General features: G+C 38.5%; 3 protein-coding genes and 2 pseudogenes across 3 annotated transcripts; all 5 read left to right on the top strand.

Annotated features, from left to right (window-relative positions):
- Positions 1-3,469: 3,469 nt before the first annotated feature.
- On the top strand, positions 3,470-4,691 carry LOC131784293 (uncharacterized). Its single transcript, XM_066160985.1, has 2 exons — positions 3,470-3,697; positions 4,280-4,691. Exons 1-2 carry the CDS (start codon positions 3,509-3,511, stop codon positions 4,640-4,642), a joined length of 552 nt encoding a protein of 183 aa, XP_066017082.1. The 5' UTR covers positions 3,470-3,508; the 3' UTR covers positions 4,643-4,691.
- Positions 4,692-5,152: 461 nt separating this feature from the next.
- Positions 5,153-9,420, top strand: LOC131782411 (uncharacterized; annotated as a pseudogene).
- Positions 9,421-13,181: 3,761 nt separating this feature from the next.
- On the top strand, positions 13,182-16,269 carry LOC131782454 (uncharacterized). The gene is made up of 5 exons (XM_066160983.1): positions 13,182-13,221; positions 13,796-13,907; positions 14,144-14,275; positions 14,792-15,030; positions 15,608-16,269. Exons 1-5 carry the CDS (start codon positions 13,192-13,194, stop codon positions 15,968-15,970), a joined length of 876 nt encoding a protein of 291 aa, XP_066017080.1. The 5' UTR covers positions 13,182-13,191; the 3' UTR covers positions 15,971-16,269.
- A 1,424-nt stretch (positions 16,270-17,693) lies between these two features.
- LOC131782410 (uncharacterized) lies at positions 17,694-22,602 on the top strand. The gene is made up of 6 exons (XM_066160978.1): positions 17,694-17,768; positions 19,528-19,778; positions 20,360-20,471; positions 20,712-20,843; positions 21,277-21,515; positions 22,082-22,602. Exons 1-6 carry the CDS (start codon positions 17,699-17,701, stop codon positions 22,442-22,444), a joined length of 1,167 nt encoding a protein of 388 aa, XP_066017075.1. The 5' UTR covers positions 17,694-17,698; the 3' UTR covers positions 22,445-22,602.
- A 351-nt stretch (positions 22,603-22,953) lies between these two features.
- LOC136276886 (uncharacterized) lies at positions 22,954-26,887 on the top strand (annotated as a pseudogene).
- Positions 26,888-27,738: the final 851 nt, after the last annotated feature.

The following is a 27,738-nucleotide window of genomic DNA, read 5'->3' as shown; positions in this document are numbered from 1 at the left end:
ACTTCAGCTGATAGAGGGATTTTCCGTTGTTTTATTCCACTAATCTTGCAACATTTAGCAGGGACTTGGAAACATGTTTGAAGATAAAGATACTTTATATATCGAGGACTGATAATTTACTTTTCATTACTAATTCATGGTAAATGCTGTCGAATTATTAGTTGTGTTTACGACCAAGACACCGGAATAGGTACAGCTTGTATTATGAGCCTGAGCTATTAATTTTCTCGTAATTACTTTCCATGTTAAAATGTTATTGCTAACACTTAGTACTAACAATAATAAACGAAATCTATACTCGCTGTGTTTGCTTCCTAATACAATAATGCATAATAAAAGCCAATGGCAATTTGCAACTTTTTCGATTCCTAACTAAACTCAGATCTCGCAAGACTTCGGAGGGGTAAGTGGTAAATTGAAGGTGGAAATAGTTATAGAATGAACACTTTTAATTTCGAGATCTGAAACGGATATAGATATTATGATTGTCAAAACTTGTACAACTTTAGCAGCAACTGAGACAATTAATTTCCATCGGAAATATTCGACAAACTTTACCATTACCCCTTACCGCTTGGTTCTGCTGCTAAAAGTGATTTCATGCAAATAAGGTGTCTCTCGAAACACCTCTTGGTCGCAGGTTATGGAATTAAATATGATACTTTGCGGTTAAAAACATGCATATGTAGATGTTTCCTCGATGTACAGTGAGGATATTTAACTCAAAATGAGGAATTGTTTCGGATCGATACAACACGGAAGGAAGGAAATGGACGGTGGTTTTTGAATGTTGCAGATGACACTCATCAAAAGGGAACGCTGTGAATGGAAAAAAATGTATTTTAAAGATGACTTTGTTGCATTAGGGTGGAAAAGATAAGCGCTAACGTAAATGTGTTTCGTTCAGTCCTGAGAGTTCCCCCAAAGTTATTGTTTTTAGAAAAACGCGCTTGCATCTTCTCCCTTTCATGCATTTGATTTTATAAGTAATCCATTCTTGATAAAGAGTTGTTCAACTTTGAACAAATGATTTTGAAATGTTGTCCCAAAGATGGTGGGAAAAATTAAGCTTAGCTCAGTGACTTGAGTTTAATATACAGTGGTAGACGACAACGTTTCCTCGCTCATATTGATATAACCATTTACTCTTACCTGATAAACTAATAATTTCAGACGCAATGGTTTATAAAAAGCCGCCACCGATGTTCTACTGCCGCCATTACGAACCCTTACCGCAGTCTGTTTAACCTACAACCAGGCATTCATGTTTGAGTTTCGCCTTACGGCCCTCTCCGGGCATACCATCGGCAGGAGCCTGTGGAAAATATTATTGAAAACCCCCACAAATCATATCTGAAAAAAAATCTCACGTTACTTCTTGTTTTATTTCAAGATGTCTGCCGACAAGTGCATTTCTTACAAGGCATTGCTGGTAAAGCCCTTATTGGTCACGTGATCAAAACGATACCAGTGGAGACAAATGACCAATGTGAGATTGCTTGTTACCGCGACTTCATGTGTCTCTCCTATAACATAGGACCCAAACAGGCTGGTAGACATCAATGTGAACTCAGCAAATCCGATCACATCCGAGACCCTGCTGATTTAGTTCCTATGGCAGGGTACATATACAGACCAACTGAGGTATACAATGTAATGGGCCATTTCTGAGTTCCAAAACACCTTACACTCAGAATGAGGCTAAATTAGCAAAGCTTTTGTCGTGTGAATGAAGGTTATTTACATTAGGAAAAAATATGATTTCCGCTTAATGGTTTCAAACGATAATGGCCTCGTTTCAAAACAATGTCGGAGAGGGGGAGAATGGAGACTAATGTTGATTGAAAATCTAACTTTACAAGTTTAATTTTGAAAATGAAGCCTCATCAATTTTAATTTATCTAAAATAAATATGTCGTGTAGCTGACTTAAAAAAAGAAATTGCATAAGGTTTTACTAAATTAAGGGAACAAATTTATTCCCTTTGGCAAGATTCAAGTCAGTTAGCAGGTGTCATCGACAGGTTTTCGAAATCTTTTCTGATGTATTTAACAAACAATACATCTTTTGGTCTTTTGCCACTAAATACGACATACTGTAATTCCTTTGTATCAGGCACACTCAGTTAACTCTTATTTTTTCTAGGAATTACGCCGTTGTTTGAATCTCCAAAGTTTTGCCCACTTCATTTTCAAGTTCTGGCGACTGATCATGATTTCTCTGCCAGAATAACGTGACCAATATTTACTTTATTTCTTGGTTAGAGTCGTTGTTCGTCAAGTCCTTGCCCTGATAACGCCACATGTCTTTCCCTCACGGAGACAACTTTCCAGTGCCTGTGTCCACCAGGATTTACCGGGAACAGCTGTGAAACGGGTATGTTAAGCAAACCAAGCAATTTAGTGTCACCTCATGAATTAACCCTTTATCTCCTAGAAGTGATTAACATGAAACTTCCCTATAATAACCATACGTTATTCAGCAAACAGGTAATGAGAATATTCGAACTTATCAGATAGAAGATGCTATTTTGATCAAGCACCAAGCTCTAGTAACTAATTTACAAGGAAATGTGTAGCAGCTGGAGGGGAGAATTAACAATCAGATCTTGGGAGTTAAAGGATTAAGACGCGATTGTTTTTAGTTTTGCATCTGATTGCATGAATATATTGAGAGCATAGAGCCAGTATTAATGACCATCACAGAACGGGGTGAAGCAAATACAAAGCAACTCAGGATCACTTTCGATGCTTGACCTACCTGACCTCCCTGAGCTGATTTCCCCCGTCACTCATTTGAAAGTCGCTCTTTGCTGCAGACATAGACGAGTGTGAAACCAACCAGTTCAACTGCCCGGTGAACGAGGACTGCGTTAACACCGCGGGCTCATATGTATGCAATTGTGTCAGCGGTGTGTTTGATGGCGTAGGAGTCTGCCAGCTTATGACAGGTAAGCTAATGGGAAACGTCGGCGAGAGAGTATGATGCCCTAAGCAACGCGAGCCGGCAGGAGGTGTGTACGCGACTTCATTTTTAACGCAGTACAAGCTACAACCTGAGGGACTTCGAGAACAAACTTAATGTTCGAATACCACCAACAAATTCATTTTAAAATATTTTTAGTTATAGTGGCCCCACGTTGTGGAATAGCCTTCCCGGCGAGGCTTGGTGCGCGGAATCCCTCGGGTCGTTCAAACAAGAAATCAATAAAGCTCTCTAAGGCTCAGTGATATAGCGTAATTAATATAATTAATAGTTAAAAGTCTTTAATCCTTTGTAAATAGCTCGTGAATTTCCCGTGATTATATAAATTTCAATGACAATAATAACACTGATAATTAGACCTCCGGCAAACCTCTTACCGACTCGTTTCAAATCTTCCTACGGGCGGAAAAAGCGTGTCCTATATCGCTAACAAAGAGGCCTGGTATCTAACCTTTTTTTTGTCTCTTTGAAAGGAATTAATTGCAAAGAGATCAAGACCACATTCCCGAGTGCTCCAGATGGGATGTACGAAATACAACTGAACATCGGGCACAACAAATTCTGGGCGTATTGTGATATGACATCATTTGGAGGAGGATGGACGATGTGTTACTCTACTGACGATCTTGCTGACCCTAAAACAGAAGTGAGCTATGACGAGAATTATCCTTATGGTACAAATGGTTACCGAACTAACTGCAATAATGTTCAGGTGATTGAAAGAGGTTAAGGTGCAAGAGTTTAATTTTGAGGATTAACAATGTTTGGCAAATTCTGGCATATGTGTTTGTCATATTTCAAGCGCTATAATGAGTAATCAGCCTGATAAATAGCTTATAAACACTCTCTTGCCCTCATGTTATTCTTAGGAGGTTCTTAATCGTTTTTTTTATTCCGGAAATATTTTATATTTTCACTGGGAGTTTTATTTTTTTTATTGTATATTTAGGTTTTTAACCAACTCTGTACCATACTGTAGATGAGGACTGACAGTGATTCCCGCTGGAATGCAAAATTTACTACAAGAATTTCAGTACCTTCTGTATTGTGCTTCATTTGGTCTAGCACTCGTAATTTGAACATGAGTCACTGTATTTGATGACCACATTTTCAAAATAAGAACCTGTTCTTTTCTGGAAGGCTAAACTATTTCTTTTCCCCAGAATGGTGCTTTTTTCATCAAGTTTTAGTCTGAAGACTCTTAACCAACTTGTTCTTGATCTCTTAACCTGATCATCTTATTCAACACGACAGTCTATTTTTTAATTTTTTTTTTTTTTTTTTTTTTTTGCAGTTTCGGGAAATTCTCTTTGTGGATGAGACCACGAATGAAAAGGCTTTCTTTACCTATAAACTTAATTCCAGTCTCGTCGCAGAGGGAAATTACCAGACACAAATCTCCGGCTTGTGGCTAGGTAGAGGTGTAGCTGCCACAAATCATGAATACCAGCTTCTTATCTGTGACCACAGCTTCTACTCTGGCTTTTTCATATCCGGTTATACAAACTGTTATAAGAGGTGCAATAGTTGGTGTGAGGATTGGCTCACCCCTTACTTCCGGTCAGCGTCAACTGATTCAAGTTATGCCGGAGTCGCCTTTAACGTCAATGGACATCGGACGCGAAGCAGCAGACTGATGAGTGTTGGACTGAGATAAATGATGGCTGAAAGAGTTTTTGTGGCACGCAATATAGTGTTGTACCTTCAGTAAGTCAGTCAATCAGAGAGACAGTCAACCATTCACTCAGTCAAAAGGTCAGTCAGTTGATCGTTGGCGAGTCAGTCAGTCAGTCGGTCAGTTGACCGATGATAGCCGAATTTTTTTATCTGCTACTTTCGAAATATTCGTTTGTGGCAGCTTTCAAACGTAAAATGATGATAAGATTTAGAAAGTATCAGTGTTAAAAAATACATTTTCTGGCCATTTATAGCCATCTTCTCATGATCTCTCTAAAAAAAAAGGATATCATAATACATGCAGGTTTTCGTCGGATTTCGCCCCCAGGCATCCAAGCCTTGCTTTCAGAGTGTGGACTGTTGAGTTTTAATCGAAAAATTTTCCCATAATACTGAAATCAAAGAATATCCCCAGGAAAACAACAAGAAAGTGATAAAGATCTTTGTACATGTTCGTTCAAACGATGCTCTGGATAAATTTCTTTGGTAAATGACTTCCATTTATATACGAGCTATTAATGATGATGATGATGACGATGGAAAGGTACCCATCGTGCTTTGTGCTCCTCCGCTTCTTCATGGTGAGCGTCACTCAAGATGGCTGGGAACTGACCAGGTACGCTCTTGAATAGAGAAAAAGATAATAATAATAATAATAATAATAATAATAAGGAAAAAAATGAAGACTCTGGGTGAAAAGCAGTTTCTACTGTTGTGTAAATGAAGCTGCTTTTATAGTCAGAAAAACAGCTTAGTTGAGTTGACCGGCTAACAAAATAAAATATTGAAGAAGTAAAGAAATGATCCACGTAAGCGAGCTGCTATAAACGAAAAAATCAATTAAAAGATTACTTGAAAAAATTGGGTTTCGACAGGATTCGCACCGCACCCGTGCCTTTTAGATGTTAGTAATACCAATTTACCTGTATAGCTTCATTTTGGGAGCGTAAAGTTTTTCATGCCTCTTTTGTGGTTTGTTCTTTTAATGAAGCTCGCCTCTATATATTTTTTCGTTTCTTGTGTATCATTCGAAGATCAACGTGTTATTGGCGACCAAATTCATTAGCGACATCTGTGCATGGCCAATTAATTTGTAATTACTTCTATAATTATTTTTGTTAATGTAAATCATTGTTGTTGTGGTTCCCCCGGCTATTCAGGGTCAACCGTTTAACGATCAATGATACAGTTTGTTGTTAAACTATCATTATATTTGTCCAGTGAAGACAACATGGTTGATTTGTTTGTTTCAATAATAATAGTAAGCTTCTCGTTTACGCCATATATATTAAGTGTTCACAGAGGTGATAAGTTTCTGAAAATTTTGAAGCTTAAAAAGTGATTGCTGGTGTCGTTAAGTAGTTTTTGAGCTTGCCGAAGGAGTTTCAAAGAGTTTTTTTTCTTAACTATTGTTTAAAGTCTATATGAAAATCTCAAGCAAAAGCTGCCATTCCAACGTTTCCTAGAAATTCAAACGAGGCGTTAACTTAACATACTGCTCGTTTAAAGGATGATTAACAAGCTGATGTTCTCGTCAAAACGCTTGGTTATACTCACTCCTTGGTAGCTCAGAACAAAAGAGCCAACTACTATCTTCTTTTGCTTTCCACCTTTTGAGTTTTTTAATAATTTACCAGTTTATGTATTAACATTACTTTCAAGAAGCGCAGCGTTGCCTGATACATTAATGCACTATAAACAATTGCCCACCCACGTGGAGGTTAATATCAACTATTTTTACCGACACTAAGGTGAATAATTGGCTTAGTATCTTTACAGAAACCAAATATTAGTTTATTTCTGTCAGTATACCAAAACAAATCGCGACGAAGGCGCCGCTAACGTTTTCTCGCGCAGCTTACACTCGTTGTCCTTGAAATCCCATTGGCTCCTCGTGACACGTCCTTTCGTTCTGATCGGCTGATGCGTTCACTTTGGTTTTATGACCTTCATGAACTTTTTCACTATTCATCCATACATCATTTGAAAAGATCAAATTCGGTTTCATTGACGAATTTCATTTCCAGACATTTGCCCAATACTGGAATTCTTACCTCGCGACCTTGGCAAAGCTCTTAGTGGTCACGTGATAACAACTGTACAAGTAGAAACTGTCGCGCAATGCGAGGTTAGATGTTTCCAGGAACCTAACTGTCTCTCCTACAATCTGGGACCTTACCAGACTTATGAACACACCTGTGAGCTCAGTAATTCAGACCGCGTGCTGCACCCTAATGATTTGGTTCCCAGGCCAGGCTACACATACAGTGGAACTGAGGTAATTTGATAGAAAATCACTTTAGATGAGTTTGGTCAGTCTGTGGATTCCACATCGTGTATAAAAATTGACACTAATGGTGAATCTTCTTTAGGGTGAATCTTGGTGACTATTAAGAGCTGGTTTAAACAATAAAGCAAGAAATTTTGAATCAGTTTAGACCTATTTTGCAGCTGGCATCAAACTGATGCCCTTCAAGGTAGATCTTAACTCTCTTTGTTTCAAAATGGTTGCTCGTCAATTTTGTGTCTTAACAAAGCTACTTGCCTTTCACTGACACCAACAACCTTTCAGTGCCTTTGTAGCTCAGGATGTAACGGGATTAATTACGAAAGCATAATACCGCGTGATGTACGTTTCGAGATAGGATCTTAACATCTGTTAAGGGGAAACGGCATTCCTATCATTCCTATCATTCCTATTCCATCTGTCCTTAAATCCTTGCCGTATGCAGAATTTCTGTAGCATAAACGCAGTCCATGGATTAGCTACAACCAATTTCCTTGAGCTGCTGGGTCAGTAATTTATCAGAATCAGGTTAATAGTAGGTAATATGTATGACCCACCAAGGAACTTCTGGAACATTCATTGAAATAGATCATAGATCGCGTTTTGAAAAACGAAAAGCTCCTGGGGACGAGTTTATATCATAAAACTCGCAATTAACTTTTATTTTTCTGCCGTAAAAAAATCCTTACTTATGGATGACATTGCGTGATTTTTTTCTCAATTGTTATCAAGGAAAGGACTACCAAGCCATAAAGACCCAATTCCCGCAAGCTCCGAATGGAATGTATCAGGTCCAACCAGATACCAGCAAACTCTGGGTCTATTGTGATATGACGTAATTTGGCGGAGGCTGGACAATGTGTTATTCAATTTATGACACCTTTGATCAAAAGAAGGAAGTGACGTATAACGCGAGTCTGCCTTACCGAACAAATGGTTACCGAATTGACTATAATAATATCCAGGTAAAACCACCATTTTTAAAATACTCCAATACCTAAGTAGCATAATGTTATTGGGTGAATAGAACGAAACAGGGGGGCGATTGGGTTGGTGGTCATTCATGGTTGCTCAGCTATATTTGTCGGGTAGTTACTCACTAGGAGGTAAAGCAGTCAGGACAAAAATAACGAGAAAAAAGTCAGTTATATAGAAATAACGCATGGGCGTGCGAACATCTGGAATTTCTCTTCGAGTTGAACACGAGAAAATGTTTTTTGATGTAAGATTTATAAAAATTTAATTATGTAAAAACCGTAGGCCTGTATTAACAAGAAAAGCTACCAAGCGACCTTGACTTGAGAATGGTGAACGCTTTGTCATTCGTTCATCAAGCTGACGGAGTGACACGAAAGGCGAGTGACGTGTCAGCAGCTGATTGGCGATATCAAACACGCGTAAAAAAATTATCGTACTTTTTCGCGTGTACAGTTATGGCTCTTCTCAATGCTGGAAATCCTAATAAATAATAATAGTAATTGTTATAATAATAATAATAATAATAATAATAATAGTAACTATGATAATTATAAACTTGAAAAAAATTCGAATTGTTGAACGTGTTCACCGTCTCCAACGACTCTAGATCTAATTTTTAGCATAACATATGAGCATTATTGAATTCTGGCTACAAAGAAAATGATTTGCCACTGGGTTTCCCTTTTCCAGACCATGCAAATGCTTATTATTTCAGATTGTTGTGTGGCAGAGCACGGGCTATGAAATGCACAAAGTTTGAAAACGCACGTGATGAGCTATTGTTCCTCTCAGTAGCTCCCTGATCTGATTGTTAATCCCCCCCTCTAGCCGCCACAAATTTCCTTGTAAATTGGTTATGAGAATTTGGCGTTAAAAAAAATCACATTGTTTACCTGATAATTTCGAGTGAAGCTCCTTACCTGGGCGATTATATCACACGGTTATGAGAATTTGGCGTTAAAAAAAATAACATTGTTTACCTGATAATTTCGAGTGAGTAAGTAGTGAGTTTAGTTGGTGGTAAGCCTATACCCTATACACCAGCAAAACATGTTAAACTGATTTTTACTGAATGAAAATCATAAAGAGAGAACTGGGAAAACTTATTTTTCTATAGGATTCAAGTACTTGCTAACTTGCATTTTCAATGTGCTATATTTTAAGCAGAAAAAGATTAGGTTAAGTTGTTTCCACTAGGATAAAAAAATTAAAGTGTGTTTAACAAAACAACTTTAAAACATGTTCAAGCTTTGGTGTTAATAGGGTATTAGTCTCTAACTAATGATGAGAAGTGAAAGAGACGTCCTTAATTGATAATGGTTCTCTCCCAGCCACAGAGGATGGGTCAGCGAAAAGGCAAAACGCCTGGTGACGTGAGAGATATCAAAGAGGTTAAAAATAGAGAGTCTACAGCGACTACTCTGTACCATAGTCCCTATGTACGTGTAACCTGGCATGAGGACCAAATCCTGAGGGTGTTGCACGTGATCTGAATCACTGAGCTCACATTCGTGTCCATAAACCATGTGAGGTCCCACATTATAAGAGAGGCACTTAGGTTCTATGTAACATCGAAGCTGGCACTCGTCATTGTCGTTTACAAGCATGCTGATGATCACGTGACCAATAGGGGATTTATTGATGAGGGGAAGTTGGTACCGAGCTTGTCTGCAGACATCTGCAAATGAATAGGAAAGACACCGTTGCGTCACGAGTAGACTGGCGACGTAAGAAGAAGGGCCACCGACGATCGAGGACTATCCACATGATACACACACATACAAAAAAATTAAATCTGAGAAATTTCATGCTCAACGGTGTAGGAAGTATACTTTGTATAGTGACAATTTAATTGGCTATTCGTCGACAGATCTGAAATTACAATTTACCCTCTTTCTCTGTTTGTTTGAGCGCAAGCCTCTTTCAACATCGCTGAACGTAGTAAAGTGAGCACAGCACTTGACAAACGTGAGCCTGAAAGGGCTAACTCGCCAACAAGTTTAAAACATGGACTCTAAAGCGAAATCTGGACAGGTACGACCGAGTTCGGCTCTTTATGGAATTTGGTAGCTTTCCCCTTTTCTCATTTTTTACACACTCAAGCAAATGACACCTTTCTATATTTCCATGGTCTTGCCTCTGCTTCCGGGCTGCGGTTTAGGGTCGGAAGCTTTTTAGTAAACACTGAAGAATATCTCCATTGTTTTTTCTAATTTCAACTAAAATATTTCTCCTTGAGCTACATGTATATAGTTACTTTTCCCATTTCTATAGAACTGGCGACATCATTTCATAAATAATTAATTGAAAAAAAGCAATTAAACGAAGAAATTCACATTAGTCGGAAACTGCTTTCACTTGTCTCACTGTGAGCCTTTCAAACTTCAATATCATAATTACATTGTTGTTTTTTTTAAGGTTTTCTTTAATTAAACAGTTTTAAATGAAGTTCAGCTAGGGACATTTTATAACTCCCACAAATCAAAGAAAAAAGCAAACCAAAATGAGATTTCATGGCAAAAGTAAAAATGAAAGTTAATCAAAACTGAACGAAACAAATTATTGCATAATTTTAAGTAAATTTATTTTCCAATGAAGAAAAAAAAATTGCTAAAGAAGAAACATCTGTACAAGACGAAATCCTCGAGGGTAAAGCGCAGAAACTAGCACACTCTAATTTTTAATTCGACCAGAAGACAGAGCACAATTTGCTTTTACTAAGTCAAATTCTCCCTTTATATGAAGAATGATGCTTATGGATAAATAAAAAAGACCTTACTTCGTGTAGTTAGGAAAACCTTAAAGCTTTTTAGGTATCAACAATGGAATTCTTTAACTTACCGATTCCTTGAACTGTGTGAAGATATAATGTGAGCGAGATCTTTAGGATAAGAAGAGAAACGAAGAGGTCGAACATCATGATTATCAAGGTAGGAAGCTGAAGCGCTATGTGGGCCAAGAAATCTGACTTGAGCGCTGACAGGTGTATTTTGAGATATCATGACTAAATTCTGGCTTATTTACGCCAGTAAGTCACGCCAGGGGGGCCGTTTCTCTAAAGTCCCGTTAACTTTCGCGCGCGCAGTAATATTTTAAAATTCATGTTTATTATTCTAATGTTTTCGATATCTTTTAATCCTAAAGAAATATGGTGCAAGATGAAGCTCAGAAACCAGCTCATTTTAGTTCGTATGCTGATATTTTATTGACTTTGACCATTCTAAGTGGTAGTTAGAATTCGCGCGGCCAAGCGAGGACTACGCAAAACCACCATTCCAGAGCCTCGTGCAAACATCACAAGCAAATGTTCGCTGCAAATGTCACGACAATACAAAAAGGATCGTGATTATTGCATGAGGACATAAATATTCAATATTTAATGTGGTGGGTGATATTAGGAGAAAGCCGTTTTAAATCAAATCAAAATAAATATTATTTGGTTAAGTTTAGATTTGAGTCACGTTTGCAGATAGCCTTTTTCGAAGATTTCTGGCAAAGCTGGTTAAGACTTTCGTAGAACCTCTTTAGCGTTTTTTGAGTTAAATTATTTGTCTAAAAAAAAAAGTGTTGGCGATGATTTCCATAGTAACGACATAACAAGACACAAGGCTGCCTCACTTTGGAGTTTTAAGCTGGCCTGTCATTGGATCGTTTGGCTGTCAGGCTTTCCCAACTCTTCCTTAAATCTAATTTAGAAACTTGACAGCAAAGTATCATCTCTAAAACATGTTCCTCGCCATAGCTTCATCACATTACCTTATGTTCGCAGTTCATTTCGTGGTTGTCGGAGGTAGCGGTAAGTCTCTAAAATTAATTAAGTTAGAGAGCATAATACGAAAAAGGAAAAAAGGAAACGTTCATACTTTACCTTGTCTCCAAGGTTGAAACCTAAGAAAGTTCTTTGCACTCAAAGCATCATTTTCTTGTTCGCAGTTCTGCTTACGGTTTAGTTATCCATCTCGAGGGTAGCGATAAGCAGTCTTGGGTGATGGTAGAGACGGAAAGTTGTTCTCACGATGAGAGTTTAGTCAAACACACCAGGTGTTTCAGATCTCCTACTTACGAAAATTTGCGCGAAAATTCAAGCACTAAAAATTCAACAAGCGTAAAAATATTTCGGAAGACTATCGACAACATTTTATCACTTGTAAATACTTCAGCTGATAGGAAGGATTTTCTGCTGTTTTACTCCACTAATATCGCAACACTAAGAAGGGACTTGGTACAATGTTTGAAGATAACGATACTTTACATATCGAGGACTGATACATAACTAATCATTACTAATTCATGGTAATACAAAATGTTGTTGAATTCTTAGTTGTGTTTACGACTAAGAGACCGGAATAGTTGTACAGCTCGAATTATTTTTGACAAAGGCAAACCGAAAGAAAAGCCAATTAAGTTGAGTTTGAAAAACAAATGTTTGCGTGAAATACATATATCGGCAAAAGTGATTTATGATTCATGCTAATTACGGGTCTCTAGAAGCATCTCTTGGTCAGGTGTAGGATGAAGTATGATAATTTGCGGTAAAAAACACACAAACTCAAATGTTTCCTTTGATGTGCGGTAAGGATATTCAACTCAAAATGAGAAATTATTTCGGATCGTTACAACACGATAGGAAGAAAGTGGATGGTGGTTTTTGAATGTTGCTGCCGGCACTCATCACAAGGGAGCGTTGTAAATGAAAAAGTAATTAAAAGATCAATTTGTTGCGTTATGGTAGAAAAGTTGCAAGGAAAGCGTAAATATGTATAAGAAATGTGCTTGCATCTTCCCACTTTTTATGCATTTGACTTTTTAAGTAATTCATCCTCATAAAGTGTTGTTCGGCTTTAAACAAATGATTTTGAAAAGTTTTCGCAAAGATTGTGGGGAAGCCTGCAAGCAGGCATCAGTTGTTGATTTTCGTCTTACGGCCCCTCTCCGGGCATGCATCCTATTACACCATCGGCAGACGCCTATGGAAATTTTATTGAAAACCTCTGCAAACCATATTTGAAAAAAATCTCATGACACTTCTTGTTTTATTTACAGATGTCTGCAGACAAGTACATTTCTTACAAGGCATTGCTGATAAAGCCCTTATTGGTCACATGATCAAAACGATACCAGTGGAGACAGATGACCATTGTGAGATTGCTTGTTACCGCGACCTCATGTGTCTCTCCTATAACATAGGACCCAAACAGGCTCATGGACATCAATGTGAGCTCAGCAAATCGGATCACATCCGAGACCCTGCTGATTTAGTTCCTATGGCAGGGTATATATACAGACCAACTGAGGTACACAATGTAATGGGCCACTTCTGAGTTTCAAAAAGGCCTCTCCCTCAGAATGAGGCCAAATTAGCAAAGCTTTTGTCGTAAGAATGGAGGTTGTTTACATTAGGAGAGAATATGATTTCCGCCCAAAGATGTCGCACGATAATAGCCTCGTTTCAAAGCAATGTTGGAGAGAGGGAGAATGGAGACTAATGTTCACTAAACATCTAACGTTAATTTATGTAAAATAATTATGCCGTGTAGCTGACTTAAAAAAAGAAATTGCGGAGGGTTTCACCAAATTCAGGGAACAAATTTATCCTCTTTGGCAAGATTTTAGTTAGCAGCTGTCATTGATAAGTTTTCAAAATCTTTGCTGATGTATTTAAAGAAATGTTTCTTTTCGCCTTTTGGGATTAAATGCGACATACTGTAATTCTTTGTATCGGGCACACTCAGTTAACTCTTTTGCCCGAAATTACGCCGTTATTTGACTCTCCGAAGTTTTTGCTCACTTCATTTTCAAGTTTTGGCGTCTGTTCATGATTTCTCTGCCAGAATAACGTGACAGATAATTTATTTATTTCTTGGTTAGAGTCGTTGTTCGTTAAGTCCTTGCCCTGATAACGCCACATGTCTTTCTCTCACGGAGACAACTTTCCAGTGTCTGTGTCCACCAGGATTTACCGGGAACAGCTGTGAAACGGGTATGTTAAGCAACCAAGCAATGTGGTGTCACCTCATAAATTAAGACGCGATTGTTTTTAGTTTTGTATCTGATAGCGTGAATTGATTTAGAGGATAGAGCGAGTATTCTTGACCAATCACAGAGCGAGGTAAAGCAAATTCAAAGCAGTTTAGGATCACTTTCGATGCTTGACCTAACTGACCTCCCTGAGCTGATTTTCCCTGTCATTCATTTGAAAGTCACTTTTTGCTACAGACATAGACGAGTGTGAAGTCAACCAGTTCAACTGCCCGGTGAACGAGGAGTGCGTTAACACCGCAGGCTCATATGTATGCAATTGTGTCAGCGGTGTGTTCGATGGCGTAGGAGTCTGCCAACCTATGACAGGTAAGCTAATGAGAAACGTCCGCGAGAAAGTATGATACCTTAAGCAACGCGAGCCGGCGGGAGGTCTGTACGGGATTTCAATACAAGCTAAAACTTGAGGAACTCCGAGAACAAACTTAATGTTTGAATATCACCAACAAACTCATTAAAAAATAGTTTTAGTTGTAGTGGCGCCATATTGTGGAATAGCCTCCCTTGCGAGGCTGGTTGCGCGGAACCCCTCGGGTCGTTCAAACGAGAAATCAACAAAGTTCTCTAAGGCACAACATTTATGGAAAGCAGTAATATTAAGTAAGTAATATTATTAATAGTGAATAGTTCTTTGTCAATAGCTGGTGAACTGCTCGTGATTACATAAATTTTAATGACAATAATAACGCTGATAATATCAGACCTCGAGCTAACCTCTTCCCGACTCGTTTCAAATCTTCCCACGAGCGGAAAAAAGCGTGCCCTATATCGCTAATAACGAGGCCTGGTATCTAACTTCTTTTTTTTTCTCTCTCTCTTTGAAAGGAACTGATTGCAAGGAGATCAAGATTACGGTCCCGAGTGCTCCAGATGGGATGTACGAAATACAACCGAACATCGGGAACAGCAAATTCTGGGCGTATTGTGATATGACGTCATTTGGAGGAGGATGGACGATGTGTTACTCTACTGACGATCTTGCTGACCCTAAAACACAAGTGACCTATGACGAGAATTATCCTTATGGTGCAGATGGTTACCGAACTGACTGCAATAATGTTCAGGTGATTAAGAGAGGTTGAGGTGCAAGAGTTTAATTTTGAGGATTAACGATGTTTGGCAAATTCTGGCATATGTGTTTGTCATATTTCAGGCGCCATAATGAGTAATCAGCCTAATAAATAGCTTATAAACACTCTCTTGCCCTGATTTTACTTTATCCTGATGTTATAATTTTCTGGAAATATTTTATATTTTCACTGGGTGTTTTATCGTTTTTATTCTATATTTAGGTTTTAACCCACTCTATATCCTACTATAGATGAGGACTGTCAGTGATCCCCGCTGGAATGCCAAATTTACTACAAGAATTTCAGTACCCTCTGTACTGTGCTTCATTTGGTCTGGCACTCGTAATTTGAACATGTGTCACTGTTTCTTAAATTTGATGACTACATTTTCAAAATTAGAGACTGTTTTTTTTTTGGAATGCTAAACTATTTCTTATCACCAGAATGGTGCTTTTTCATCAAGTTTCAGTCCGAAGATTCTTAATCTATTTGTTCTTGCTCTCTTAACCTAGTCATCTTATTCGACACGACAGTCTTTTCCTGTCTTTTTTTTCTTTTTTTTTGCTTGCAGTTTCAGGAAATTCTCTTTGTGGATGAGACCACGAATGAAAAGGCTTTCTTTACCTATAAACTTAATTCCAGTCTCGTCGCAGAGGGAAATTACCAGACACAAATCTCCGGCCTGTGGCTAGGTGGAGGTGTAGCTACCACAAGTCAAGAATACCAGCTTCTTATCTGTGACCACAGCTTCTACTCTGGCTTTTTCATATCCGGTTATACAAACTGTTATAAGAGGTGCAATAGTTGGTGTGGTGATACACACACCCCTTACTTCCGGTCAGCGTCCACTCATTCAGGTTATGCTGGAGTCGCCTTTAACGTCAATGGACATCGGCCGCGAAGCAGTAGACTGATTAGTGTTGGACTGAGATAAATTATGGCTTAAAGAGTTTTTGTGGCGTACAATATGGTGTTATACCTTCAGTAAGTCAGTCAGTCAGTTGATCGTTGGTCAGTCAGTCAGTCAGTCGGTCTGTCGGTCAGTTGACCGATTATAGCCGAATGTTGTTATCTGCTACTTTCAAAATATTCATTCGTGGCAGCTTTCAAACGCAAAATGATGATGATTTAAACGTATCAGTGTTAAAAACTCTCAAACCACATGTCTTTTGGCCATCTATAGCCGTCTTCTGATGGTCAATCTAAAAAAGGACGGATATCATAATACGTGCATGTTTACGTCAAGTTTTGTTCCTTGGCCTCCAAGCCTCGCTTTCAGTTTGTAGACTGTTGAGTTTGAATTGAAAAATATTCCCGTAAGTCTGAAATCAAAGAATAAACTTATAAAAACAGCAAGAAAGTGATAAAGACTTGTGTACATTTTTGTGCAAGCGATGTTTAGGGTAAATATTTCGGTAAATGATTTCTATTTGTATACGAGCGATTGATGATGGTGATAGAAAGGTACCCATCGTGCTTTGTGCGCCCCAACTTCTTCATGGCGAGCGTCACTCAAGATGGCTGGGAATGGGCCAGGTGCACTCTTAAATAGAGAAAAAGACCCAAGTAATAATAAGGAAAAAAATGAAAGCAAAAATGAAAACTTAATGTGAAAAGCACTGTTTGCGGTTGTGCAAATAAAGCTTCCTTTTAAGTCATAAAAACAGGTTAGTTCAGTTGACAGGCGGACAAAATAAAAAATTAAAGAAGTAAAGAAATGACTCCCCGTAGGCGAACTGCTATGAGTGAAATTGATTGAAGTGATTTCGACGGGAATTCGCACTAGTGCCTTTCAGATGTTAGTGATACCAATTCATCTGTATAGCTTCGTGTTGGGAGCGTAAATTTCTTTAAGCTTCTTTAACGTTTTTTTCTTTTAATGAAGCTCGCCTCTGTATATTATCTCTTTTCTTGTGTATCATTCGAAGATCAAAGTATCATTGGCGACATCAGTGCATGGCACATTGTAATTACTTCTAGAATCATTCTGGTTCATGTAAATTACTGTGGTTGTGGTTCCCCCGGTCAACCGTCAAACGATCCGTGAAACAGCTCTTTGTTTACCTATCATCATATTTGTCCAGTGGAGACAACATGGTTACCTTTTTTTCTTTCAATAATGCTCGTAAGCTTTTTGTAACGTTGGTAGCCTGTATAAGCGTTGTTTTTGCTAAATTTTTCATTCGCTAGTTGACCTCAACTAGGGCGGTCGTTCCGTTGGTTTTTGCTAGCGCCGTGGTACTTTTTTCGGAGAGTTTTTCCTATCGGACTTGGTTATGCCACAAATTCTAAGTTCATTTATTTTTCATGTAGCTTTGTTTTTACTCTTGTCGTTATTCTTGACGTTATCATATTTGTACTTTGATATTTGTATTGATTATTAATTTTCAGTCGAATCACGTTTACACGTTTATACATTTGCACATCTTCCATCTTTACATTTGTCTATCTGGGAGTTATTAAACGCGCATTCAAGTTTGGCGTAAACCTGTAGTATTTAGCAGTAGCGACGGTTTCCATAGTAACGTCTTAACAAGACATATGGTTGCCTCGCTTTGGGGCGTTAAGCTGGCCTCGCAGTGGATCGTTAAGCTATCGGGTTTTCCCAACTCTTCTTCATATCTAAACTGGAAACTTGACAGCAAAGTACCATCTCAGCAACATGTCTCTCGCCTTCGCTTTATTACATCACATTATTTTCGCAGTTCATTTCGTGGTTGTCGGAGGTGTCGGTAAGTCTCTCAAATTAATCAATTAAAGTTAGAGAGCATAATATGAAAAAGGAAAAAAGGAAACGTTCATACTTTACCTTGTCTCCAAGGTTGAAACCTAAGAAAGTTCTTTCCCCTCAAAGTATCATTTTCTCGTTCGCAGTTCTGCTTACGTTTTAGTTATCCATCTCGAGGGTAGCGATAAGCAGTCTTGAGTTATGGTAGAGACGGAAAGTTGTTCTCTCGATGAAGGTTTAATCAGACACATCAGGTGTTTCAGATCGATCTCCTGCTAACTATAATTTGCACGAAGATTTAAGCGCTGAAAATAAAGCATGCGTAAAAATATTTCGGAAGACTATCGACAACATTTTATCACTTGTAAATACTTCAGCTGATAGAGGGATTTTCCGTTGTTTTATTCCACTAATCTTGCAACATTTAGCAGGGACTTGGAAACATGTTTGAAGGTAAGGATACTTTATAAATCGAGGACTGATAATTTACTTTTCATTACTAATTCATGGTAAATGCTGTCGAATTATTAGCTGTGTTTACGACCAAGACACCCGAATAGGTACAGCTCGTACTATGAGCCTGAACTATTAATTTTCCTGTAATTACTTTCCATGTTAAAATGTTATGGCTAACACTTAGTACTAACAATAATAAACGAAATAACTAAGTCTATACTCACTGTGTTTGCTTCCTGATACAATAATGCATAATAAAAGCCAATGGCAATTTGCAACTTTTTCGATTCCTAACTAAACTCAGACCTCGCGAGACTTCGGAGGGGTAAGTGGTAAAATGAAGGTGGAAATAGTTATAGAATGAACACTTTTAATTTCGAGATCTGAAACGGATATAGATATCATGATTCTCAAAACTTGTACAACTTTAGCAGCAACTGAGACAATTAATTTCCATCGGAAATATTCGACAAACTTTACCATTACCCCTTACCGCTTGGTTCTGCTGCTAAAAGTGATTTCATGCAAATAAGGTGTCTCTCGAAACACCTCTTGGTCGGAGGTTATGGAATTAAATATGATACTTTGCGGTTAAAAACATGCATATGTAGATGTTTCCTCGATGTACAGTGAGGATATTTAACTCAAAATGAGGAATTGTTTTGGATCGATACAACACGGAAGGAAGGAAATGGACGGTGGTTTTTGAATGTTGCAGCTGACACTCATCAAAAGGGAACGCTGTGAATGGAAAAAAAAGTATTTTAAAGATGAATTTGTTGCATTAGGGTGGAAAAGAAAAGCGCTAACGTAAATGTGTTTCGTTCAGTCCTGAGAGTTCCCCCAAAGTTATTGTTTTTAGAAAAACGCGCTTGCATCTTCTCCCTTTCATGCATTTGATTTTATAAGTAATTCATTCTTAATAAAGAGTTGTTCAACTTTGAACAAATGATTTTGAAAAGTTGTCGCAAAGATGGCGGGAAAAATTAAGCTTAGCTCAGTGACTTGAGTTTAATATACAGTGGTAGACGACAACGTTTCCTCGCTCATATTGATATAACCCTTAACTCTTATCTGATAAACTAATAATTTCAGACGCAATGGTTTATAAAAAGCCGCCACCGATGTTCTACTGCCGCCATTACGAACCCTTACCGCAGTCTGTTTAACCTACAACCAGGCATTCATGTTTGAGTTTCGCCTTACGGCCCTCTCCGGGCACACCATCGGCGCCTGTGGAAAATGTTATTGAAAACCCTGCAAACCATATCTAAAAAAAATTCTCATGTTACTCCTTGTTTTTACAGATGTCTGCCGACACGTGCATTTCTTGCAAGGCATTGTTGATAAAGCCCTTATTGGTCACGTGATCAAAACGATACCAGTGAAGACAGATGACCATTGTGAGATTGCTTGTTACCGCGACCTCATGTGTCTCTCCTACAACATAGGACCCAAACAGGCTCATGGACATCAATGTGAGCTCAGCAAATCGGATCACATCCGAGACCCTGCTGATTTAGTTCCTATGGCAGGGTACATGTACAGACCAACTGAGGTATATAATGTAATGGGCCATTTCTGAGTTCCAAAACACCTTACCCTCAGAATGATGCTAAATTAGCAAAGCTTTTGTCGTGAGAATGAAGTTTATTTACATTAGGAATAAATATGATTTCCGCTTTAAGGTTTCGAACGACAATAGCCTCGTTTCAAAACAATGTTGGAGAGGGGGAGAATGGAGACTAATGTTGACTGAAAATCTAACTTTACAAGTTTAATTTTGAAAATGAAGTCTCATCAGTTTTAATTTATATAAAATAAGTATGCCGTGTGGCTGACTTAAAAAAGAAATTGCATAGGGTTTTACTAGTCAGTTAGCAGGTGTCACCGATAAGTTTTCGAAATCTTTGCTGATGTATTTAACAAACAATATATCTTTTTGGTCTTTTGGGATTAAGTGCGACATACTGTAATTTCTTTGTATCGGGCACACTCAGTTAACTCTTATTTTTGCCCGGAATTACGCCGTTATTTGAATCTCTAAAGTTTTGCCCACTTCATTTTCAAGTTTTGGCGACTGCTCATGATTTCTCTGCCAGAATAACATGACAGATATTTCATTTATTTCTGGGTTAGAGTCGTTGTTCGTCAAGTCCTTGCCCTGATAACGCCACATGTCTTTCCCTCACGGAGACAACTTTCCAGTGTCTGTGTCCACCAGGATTTACCGGTAACAGCTGTGAAACGGGTATGTTAAGCAAACCAAGCAATTTAGTGTCACCTCATGAATTAAGACGCGATTGTTTTTAGTTTTGTATTGATTGTATGAGCTGATTGAGAGGATAGAGCGAGAATTCATGACCAATCAACGGTAAATCAAGGTAAAGAAAATTCAAAGCAACTCAGGATCAATTTCGATGGTTGACCTAACTGACCTCCCTGAGCTGATTTTCCCTGTCACTCATTTGATAGTCGCTCTTTTCTGCAGACATAGACGAGTGTCAAACCAACCAGTTCAACTGCCCGGTGAACGAGGACTGCGTTAACACCGCGGGCTCATATGTATGCAATTGTGTCAGCGGTGTGTTCGATGGCGTAGGAGTCTGCCAGCTTATGACAGGTAAGCCAATGGGAAACGTCCGCGAGAAAGTATGATGCCTTAAGCAACGCGAGCCGGCGGGAGGTCTGTACGGGACTTCATTTTTAACGCAATACAAGCTACAACCTGAGGGACCCGAGAAAAACTTACCACCACAAATTCATTTTAAAATATTTTTAGTTATAGTGGCCCCACGTTGTGGAATAGCCTTCCTTGTGAGGCTGGGTGCGCGGAATCCCTCGGGTCGTTCAAACGAGAAATCAATAAAGCTCTCTAAGGCTCGGTGATATAGTGTAATTAGTACAATTAAAAGTTAACAGCTTTTAATCCTTTGTAAATAGCTGGTGAATTGCCCGTGATTGCATGGATTTTAATGACAATAAAAAAAAACCGTGACATATATCGCCAATAACGAGGCCTGGTTTCTTTTTTTTTTTTTTTGTCTCTTTAAAAGGAATTAATTGCAAGGAGATCAAGACCACATTCCCGAGTGCTCCAGATGGGATGTACGAAATACAACCGAACATCGGGAACAGCAAATTCTGGGCGTATTGTGATATGACGTCATTTGGAGGAGGATGGACGATGTGTTACTCTACTGACAATCGTGCTGACCCTAAAACAGAAGTGACCTATGACGAGAATTATAGCTATGGCACAGACGGGTACCGAACTGACTGCAATAATGTTCAGGTGATTAAGAGAGGTTGAGGTGCAAGAGTTTAATTTTGAGGAATAACGATTTTTGGCAAATCCTGGTATATGTGTTTGTCATATTTCAGGCGCCACAATGAGTAATCAGCCTGATAAATAGCTTATAAACACTCTCTTGCCCTCATGTTATTCTTAGGAGGTTCTTAATCGTTTTTTTATATTTTCACTGAGAGTTTTATTTTTTTTATTGTATATTTAGGTTTTTAACCAACTCTGTACCATACTGTAGATGAGGACTGACAGTGATTCCCGCTGGAATGCTAAATTTACTACAAGAATTTCAGTACCTTCTGCATTGTGCTTCATTTGGTCTAGCACTCGTAATTTGAACATGAGTCACTGTATTTGATGACCACATTTTCAAAATAAGAACCTGTTCTTTTCTGGAAGGCTAAACTATTTCTTTTCACCAGAATGGTGCTTTTTTTCATCAAGTTTTAGTCTGAAGACTCTTAACCAACTTGTTCTTGATCTCTTAACCTGATCATCTTATTCAACACGACAGTCTATTTTTTAATTTTTTTTTTTTTTTTTTTTTTTTGCAGTTTCGGGAAATTCTCTTTGTGGATGAGACCACGAATGAAAAGGCTTTCTTTACCTATAAACATAATTCCAGTCTCGTCGCAGAGGGAAATTACCAGACACAAATCTCCGGCTTGTGGCTAGGTAGAGGTGTAGCTGCCACAAATCATGAATACCAGCTTCTTATCTGTGACCACAGCTTCTACTCTGGCTTTTTCATATCCGGTTATACAAACTGTTATAAGAGGTGCAATAGTTGGTGTGAGGATTGGCTCACCCCTTACTTCCGGTCAGCGTCAACTGATTCAAGTTATGCCGGAGTCGCCTTTAACGTCAATGGACATCGGACGCGAAGCAGCAGACTGATGAGTGTTGGACTGAGATAAATGATGGCTGAAAGAGTATTTGTGGCACGCAATATAGTGTTGTACCTTCAGTAAGTCAGTCAATCAGTGAGACAGTCAACCATTCACTTAGTCAAAAGGTCAGTCAGTTGATCGTTGGCGAGTCAGTCAGTCAGTCGGTCAGTTGACCGATGATAGCCGAATTTTTTTATCTGCTACTTTCGAAATATTCGTTTGTGGCAGCTTTCAAACGTAAAATGATGATAAGATTTAGAAAGTATCAGTGTTAAAAAATACATTTTTCCGGCCATTTATAGCCATCTTCTCATGATCTCTCTAAAAAAAGGATATCATAATACATGCAGGTTTTCGTCGGATTTCGCCCCCAGGCATCCAAGCCTTGCTTTCAGAGTGCGGACTGTTGAGTTTTAATCGAAAAATTTTCCCATAATACTGAAATCAAAGAATATCCCCAGGAAAACAACAAGAAAGTGATAAAGATCTTTGTACATGTTCGTTCAAACGATTCTCTGGATAAATTTCTTTGGTAAATGACTTCCATTTATATACGAGCTATTGATGATGATAACGATGGAAAGGTACCCATCGTACTTTGTGCTCCTCCGCTTCTTCATGGTGAGCGTCACTCAAGATGGCTGGGAACTGACCAGGTGCGCTCTTGAATAGAGAAAAAGATAATAATAATAATAATAATAATAATAATAATAATAAGGAAAAAAATGAAGACTCTGGGCGAAAAGCATTTTCTGCTGTTGTGTAAATGAAGCTGCTTTTATAGTCAGAAAAACAGCTTAGTTGAGTTGACCGGCTAACAAAATAAAATATTGAAGAAGTAAAGAAATGATCCACGTAAGCGAGCTGCTATAAACGAAAAAATCAATTAAAAGATTACTTGAAAAAATTGGGTTTCGACAGGATTCGCACCGCACCCGTGCCTTTTAGATGTTAGTAATACCAATTTACCTGTATAGCTTCATTTTGGGAGCGTAAAGTTTTTCATGCCTCTTTTGTGGTTTGTTCTTTTAATGAAGCTCGCCTCTATATATTTTTTCGTTTCTTGTGTATCATTCGAAGATCAACGTGTTATTGGCGACCAAATTCATTAGCGACATCTGTGCATGGCCAATTAATTTGTAATTACTTCTATAATTATTTTTGTTAATGTAAATCATTGTTGTTGTGGTTCCCCCGGCTATTCAGGGTCAACCGTTTAACGATCAATGATACAGTTTGTTGTTAAACTATCATTATATTTGTCCAGTGAAGACAACATGGTTGATTTGTTTGTTTCAATAATAATAGTAAGCTTCTCGTTTACGCTATATATATTAAGTGTTCACAGAGGTGATAAGTTTCTGAAAATTTTGAAGCTTAAAAAGTGATTGCTGGTGTCGTTAAGTTAAGTTTTTGAGCTTGCCGAAGGAGTTTCAAAGAGTTTTTTTTCTTAACTATTGTTTAAAGTCTATATGAAAATCTCAAGCAAAAGCTGCCATTCCAACGTTTCCTAGAAATTCAAACGAGGCGTTAACTTAACATACTGCTCGTTTAAAGGATGATTAACAAGCTGATGTTCTCGTCAAAACGCTTGGTTATACTCACTCCTTGGTAGCTCAGAACAAAAGAGCCAACTACTATCTTCTTTTGCTTTCCACCTCTTGAGTTTTTTAATAATTTACCAGTTTATGTATTAACATTACTTTCAAGAAGCGCAGCGTTGCCTGATACATTAATGCACTATAAACAATTGCCCACCCACGCGGAGGTAAATATCAACTATTTTTATCGACACTAAGGTGAATAATTGGCTTAGTATCTTTACAGAAACCAAATATTAGTTTATTTCTGTCAGTATACCAAAACAAATCGCGACGAAGGCGCCGCTAACGTTTTCTCGCGCAGCTTACACTCGTTGTCCTTGAAATCCCATTGGCTCCTCGTGACACGTCCTTTCGTTCTGATCGGCTGATGCGTTCACTTTGGTTTTATGACCTTCATGAACTTTTTCACTATTCATCCATACATCATTTGAAAAGATCAAATTCGGTTTCATTGACGAATTTCATTTCCAGACATTTGCCCAATACTGGAATTCTTACCTCGCGACCTTGCCAAAGCTCTTAGTGGTCACGTGATAACAACTGTACAAGTAGAAACTGTCGCACAATGCGAGGTTAGGTGTTTCCAGGAACCTAACTGTCTCTCCTACAATCTGGTACCTTACCAGACTTATGAACACACCTGTGAGCTCAGTAATTCAGACCGCGTGCTGCACCCTAATGATTTGGTTCCCAGGCCAGGCTACACATACAGTGGAACTGAGGTAATTTGATAGAAAATCACTTTAGATGAGTTTGGTCAGTCTGTGGATTCCACATCGTGTATAAAAATTGACACTAATGGTGAATCTTCTTTAGGGTGAATCTTGGTGACTATTAAGAGCCGGTTTAAACAATAAAGCAAGAAATTTTGAATCAGTTTAGACCTATTTTGCAGCTGGCATCAAACTGATGCCCTTCAAGGTGGATCTTAACTCTCTTTGTTTCAGAATGGTTGCTCGTCAATTCTGTGTCTTAACAAAGCTACTTGCCTTTGACTGACACCAACAACCTTTCAGTGCCTTTGTAGCTCAGGATGTAACGGGATTAATTATGAAAGCATAATACCGCGTGATGTACGTTTCGAGATAGGATCTTAACATCTGTGAAGGGGAAAACGGCATTCCTATGCCATCTGTCCTCAAATCCTTGCCGTATGCAGAATTTCTGTAGCATAAACGCAGTCCATGGATTAGCTACAACCAATTTCCTTGAGCTGCTGGGTCAGTAATTTATCAGAATCAGGTTAATGGTAGGTAATATGTATGACCCACCAAGGAACTTCTGGAACGTTCAGTGAAATAGATCATAGATCGCGTTTTGAAAAACGAAAAGCCCCTGGGGACGAGTTTATCTCATAAAACTCGCAATTAACTTTTATTTTTCTGCCGTAAAAAAATCCTTACTTATGGATGACATTGCGTGATTTTTTTCTCAATTGTTATCAAGGAAAGGACTGCCAAGCCATAAAGACCCAATTCCCGCAAGCTCCGAATGGAAAGTACCAGGTCCAACCAGATACCAGCAAACTCTGGGTCTATTGTGATATGACGTAATTTGGCGGAGGCTGGACAATGTGTTATTCAATTTATGACACCTTTGATCCTAAGAAGGAAGTGACGTATAACGCGAGTCTGCCTTACCGAACAAATGGTTACCGAATTGACTATAATAATATCCAGGTAAAACCACCATTTTTAAAATACTCCAATACCTAAGTAGCATAATGTTATTGGGTGAATAGAACGAAACAGAGGGGCGATTGGGTTGGTGGTCATTCATGGTTGCTCAGCTATATTTGTCGGGTAGTTACTCACTAGGAGGTAAAGCAGTCAGGACAAAAATGACGAGAAAAAAGTCAGTTATATAGAAATAACGCATGGGCGTGCGAACATCTGGAATTTCTCTTCGAGTTGAACACAAGAAAATGTTTTTTGATGTAAGATTTATAAAAATTTAATTATGTAAAAACCGTAGGCCTGTATTAACAAGAAAAGCTACCAAGCGACCTTGACTTGAGAATGGTGAACGCTTTGTCATTCGTTCATCAAGCTGACGGAGTGACACGAAAGGCGAGTGACGTGTCAGCAGCTGATTGACGATATCAAACACGCGTAAAAAAATTATCGTAATTTTACGCGTGTACAGTTATGGCTCTTCTCAATGCTGGAAATCCTAATCAATAATAATAGTAATTGTTATAATAATAATAATAGTCATAATAATAATTATTATTATAATAATAATAATAGTAACTATGATAATTATAAACTTGAAAAAAATTCGAATTGTTGAACATGTTCACCGTCTCCAACGGCTCTAGATCTAATTTTGAGCATTATTGAATTCTGGCTACAAAGAAAATGATTTGCCACTGGGTTTCCCTTTTCCAGACCATGCAAATGCTTATTATTTCAGATTGTTGTGTGGCAGAGCACGGGCTATGAAATGCACAAAGTTTGAAAACGCACGTGATGAGCTATTGTTCCTCTCAGTAGCTCCCTGATCTGATTGTTAATCCCCCCCTCTAGCCGCTACAAATTTCCTTGTAAATTGGTTATGAGAATTTGGCGTTAAAAAAAATAACATTGTTTACCTGATAATTTCGAGTGAAGCTCCTTACCCGGGTGATTATATTACACGACGAAGAATAAACAAGAAAATATAAAATATTTTTAATTCTTTTTTTTTATAGTTTCATGAGATAATGTTTGTGGATGAAATATCGGGAGAAAAAGCTGTCTTCACCTACAAGCCTGATTCTACAGTTGTAGCACGAGGAAATTACGACAACCCACTGCCTGAACTGTGGCAAAGTATCGGTGTAGCTACCACAAGTTATAAATACCAGCTGCTTCTCTGTAACTGAAGCTTCTACTCTGGATTTTTTATGTCCGGTTATACAAATTGTTACAAGAGTTGCCGCTGATGAGGTAGTGATTATGGATCTCCATACTTCCAGTCAGCGTCTTCTCTACTCCTGTATGCAGGAGTCGCCTTCAATGTCAATGGACATCAGATTGTAAGTGGCCGACTGATGAGTGTTGGGTTGAGATAAATGAAAATTCATCGGCGAGTGAGGCCGTGTATAAAGTTCACATGTAACACCTGCCCTCGGTACAGGCGTTATTGTTTTGGTTTATTTTTCAGGCGAGTGGAAACATTCTGAGGTAAGCGCGAGGCGAACGCATGGCGGAGGCGAAGCAGGCGTGACGAATGAGACATGCCTTGCGTCCGCTCCCGTTTGCCGACAAAATTCCAAAATAAAGAAAAAGAACACCAGACTTCCAGCTTGCCATTGTCACATATCAAACTTGTATATATTATCTTGATCACCGCGATTCCTCAGTAGCGAAGTAGGTAGAGTATCTTATAGCAAAATTAAAAAACTTTCTGGTCCTGAGCCTGTTCAAGTTGGTCTCCGGTCAGTGCACAAGAGCTAAAACGCGAGTGTGCGAAAATTAACCAGCTGCTCGTAGTCTTCCTACTTTCTTCCACAAGTTTTCGCTCGTCTCCACAAATTAAGCGTGATTGACTGTACTGGGCTTGTGCTTGGCCCCTGAATCCTCCTGGGTAGAGAGCATTTTACTTGGCATCACACACAAAAAAAACCTTGGAGATCCTTCTTTATTGAACGATAAAGAAGTGTTTCAGTATGGCAGGCGAATTTTAGGCTATTCAGAAGCCCCTTTGGGACAGAAAAATTGGAAGCTGGGGGTC

This window comes from Pocillopora verrucosa, chromosome 14, assembly GCF_036669915.1.
Source record: "Pocillopora verrucosa isolate sample1 chromosome 14, ASM3666991v2, whole genome shotgun sequence".
In the NCBI taxonomy this organism is placed as follows: Eukaryota; Metazoa; Cnidaria; class Anthozoa; order Scleractinia; family Pocilloporidae; genus Pocillopora; species Pocillopora verrucosa.
The sequence above is the reverse complement of the archived record's forward strand: the minus strand, read 5'-3'. Positions and strand labels throughout refer to the sequence as shown.

Coding starts and splice junctions, on each gene's coding strand:
- LOC131782454 (XM_066160983.1), top strand. CDS start 13,192: ATGGCAGGGTATATATACAGACCAACTGAG. Junction 13,908..14,143: donor CGGGAACAGCTGTGAAACGG/GTATGTTAAGCA, acceptor TTTTTGCTACAG/ACATAGACGAGTGTGAAGTC. Junction 15,031..15,607: donor CTGACTGCAATAATGTTCAG/GTGATTAAGAGA, acceptor TTTTGCTTGCAG/TTTCAGGAAATTCTCTTTGT.
- LOC131782410 (XM_066160978.1), top strand. CDS start 17,699: ATGTCTCTCGCCTTCGCTTTATTACATCACATTATTTTCGCAGTTCAT. Junction 17,769..19,527: donor CGTGGTTGTCGGAGGTGTCG/GTAAGTCTCTCA, acceptor TTGTTTTTACAG/ATGTCTGCCGACACGTGCAT. Junction 20,472..20,711: donor CGGTAACAGCTGTGAAACGG/GTATGTTAAGCA, acceptor TCTTTTCTGCAG/ACATAGACGAGTGTCAAACC.
- LOC131784293 (XM_066160985.1), top strand. CDS start 3,509: ATGTACGAAATACAACTGAACATCGGGCACAACAAATTCTGGGCGTAT. Junction 3,698..4,279: donor CTAACTGCAATAATGTTCAG/GTGATTGAAAGA, acceptor TTTTTTTTGCAG/TTTCGGGAAATTCTCTTTGT.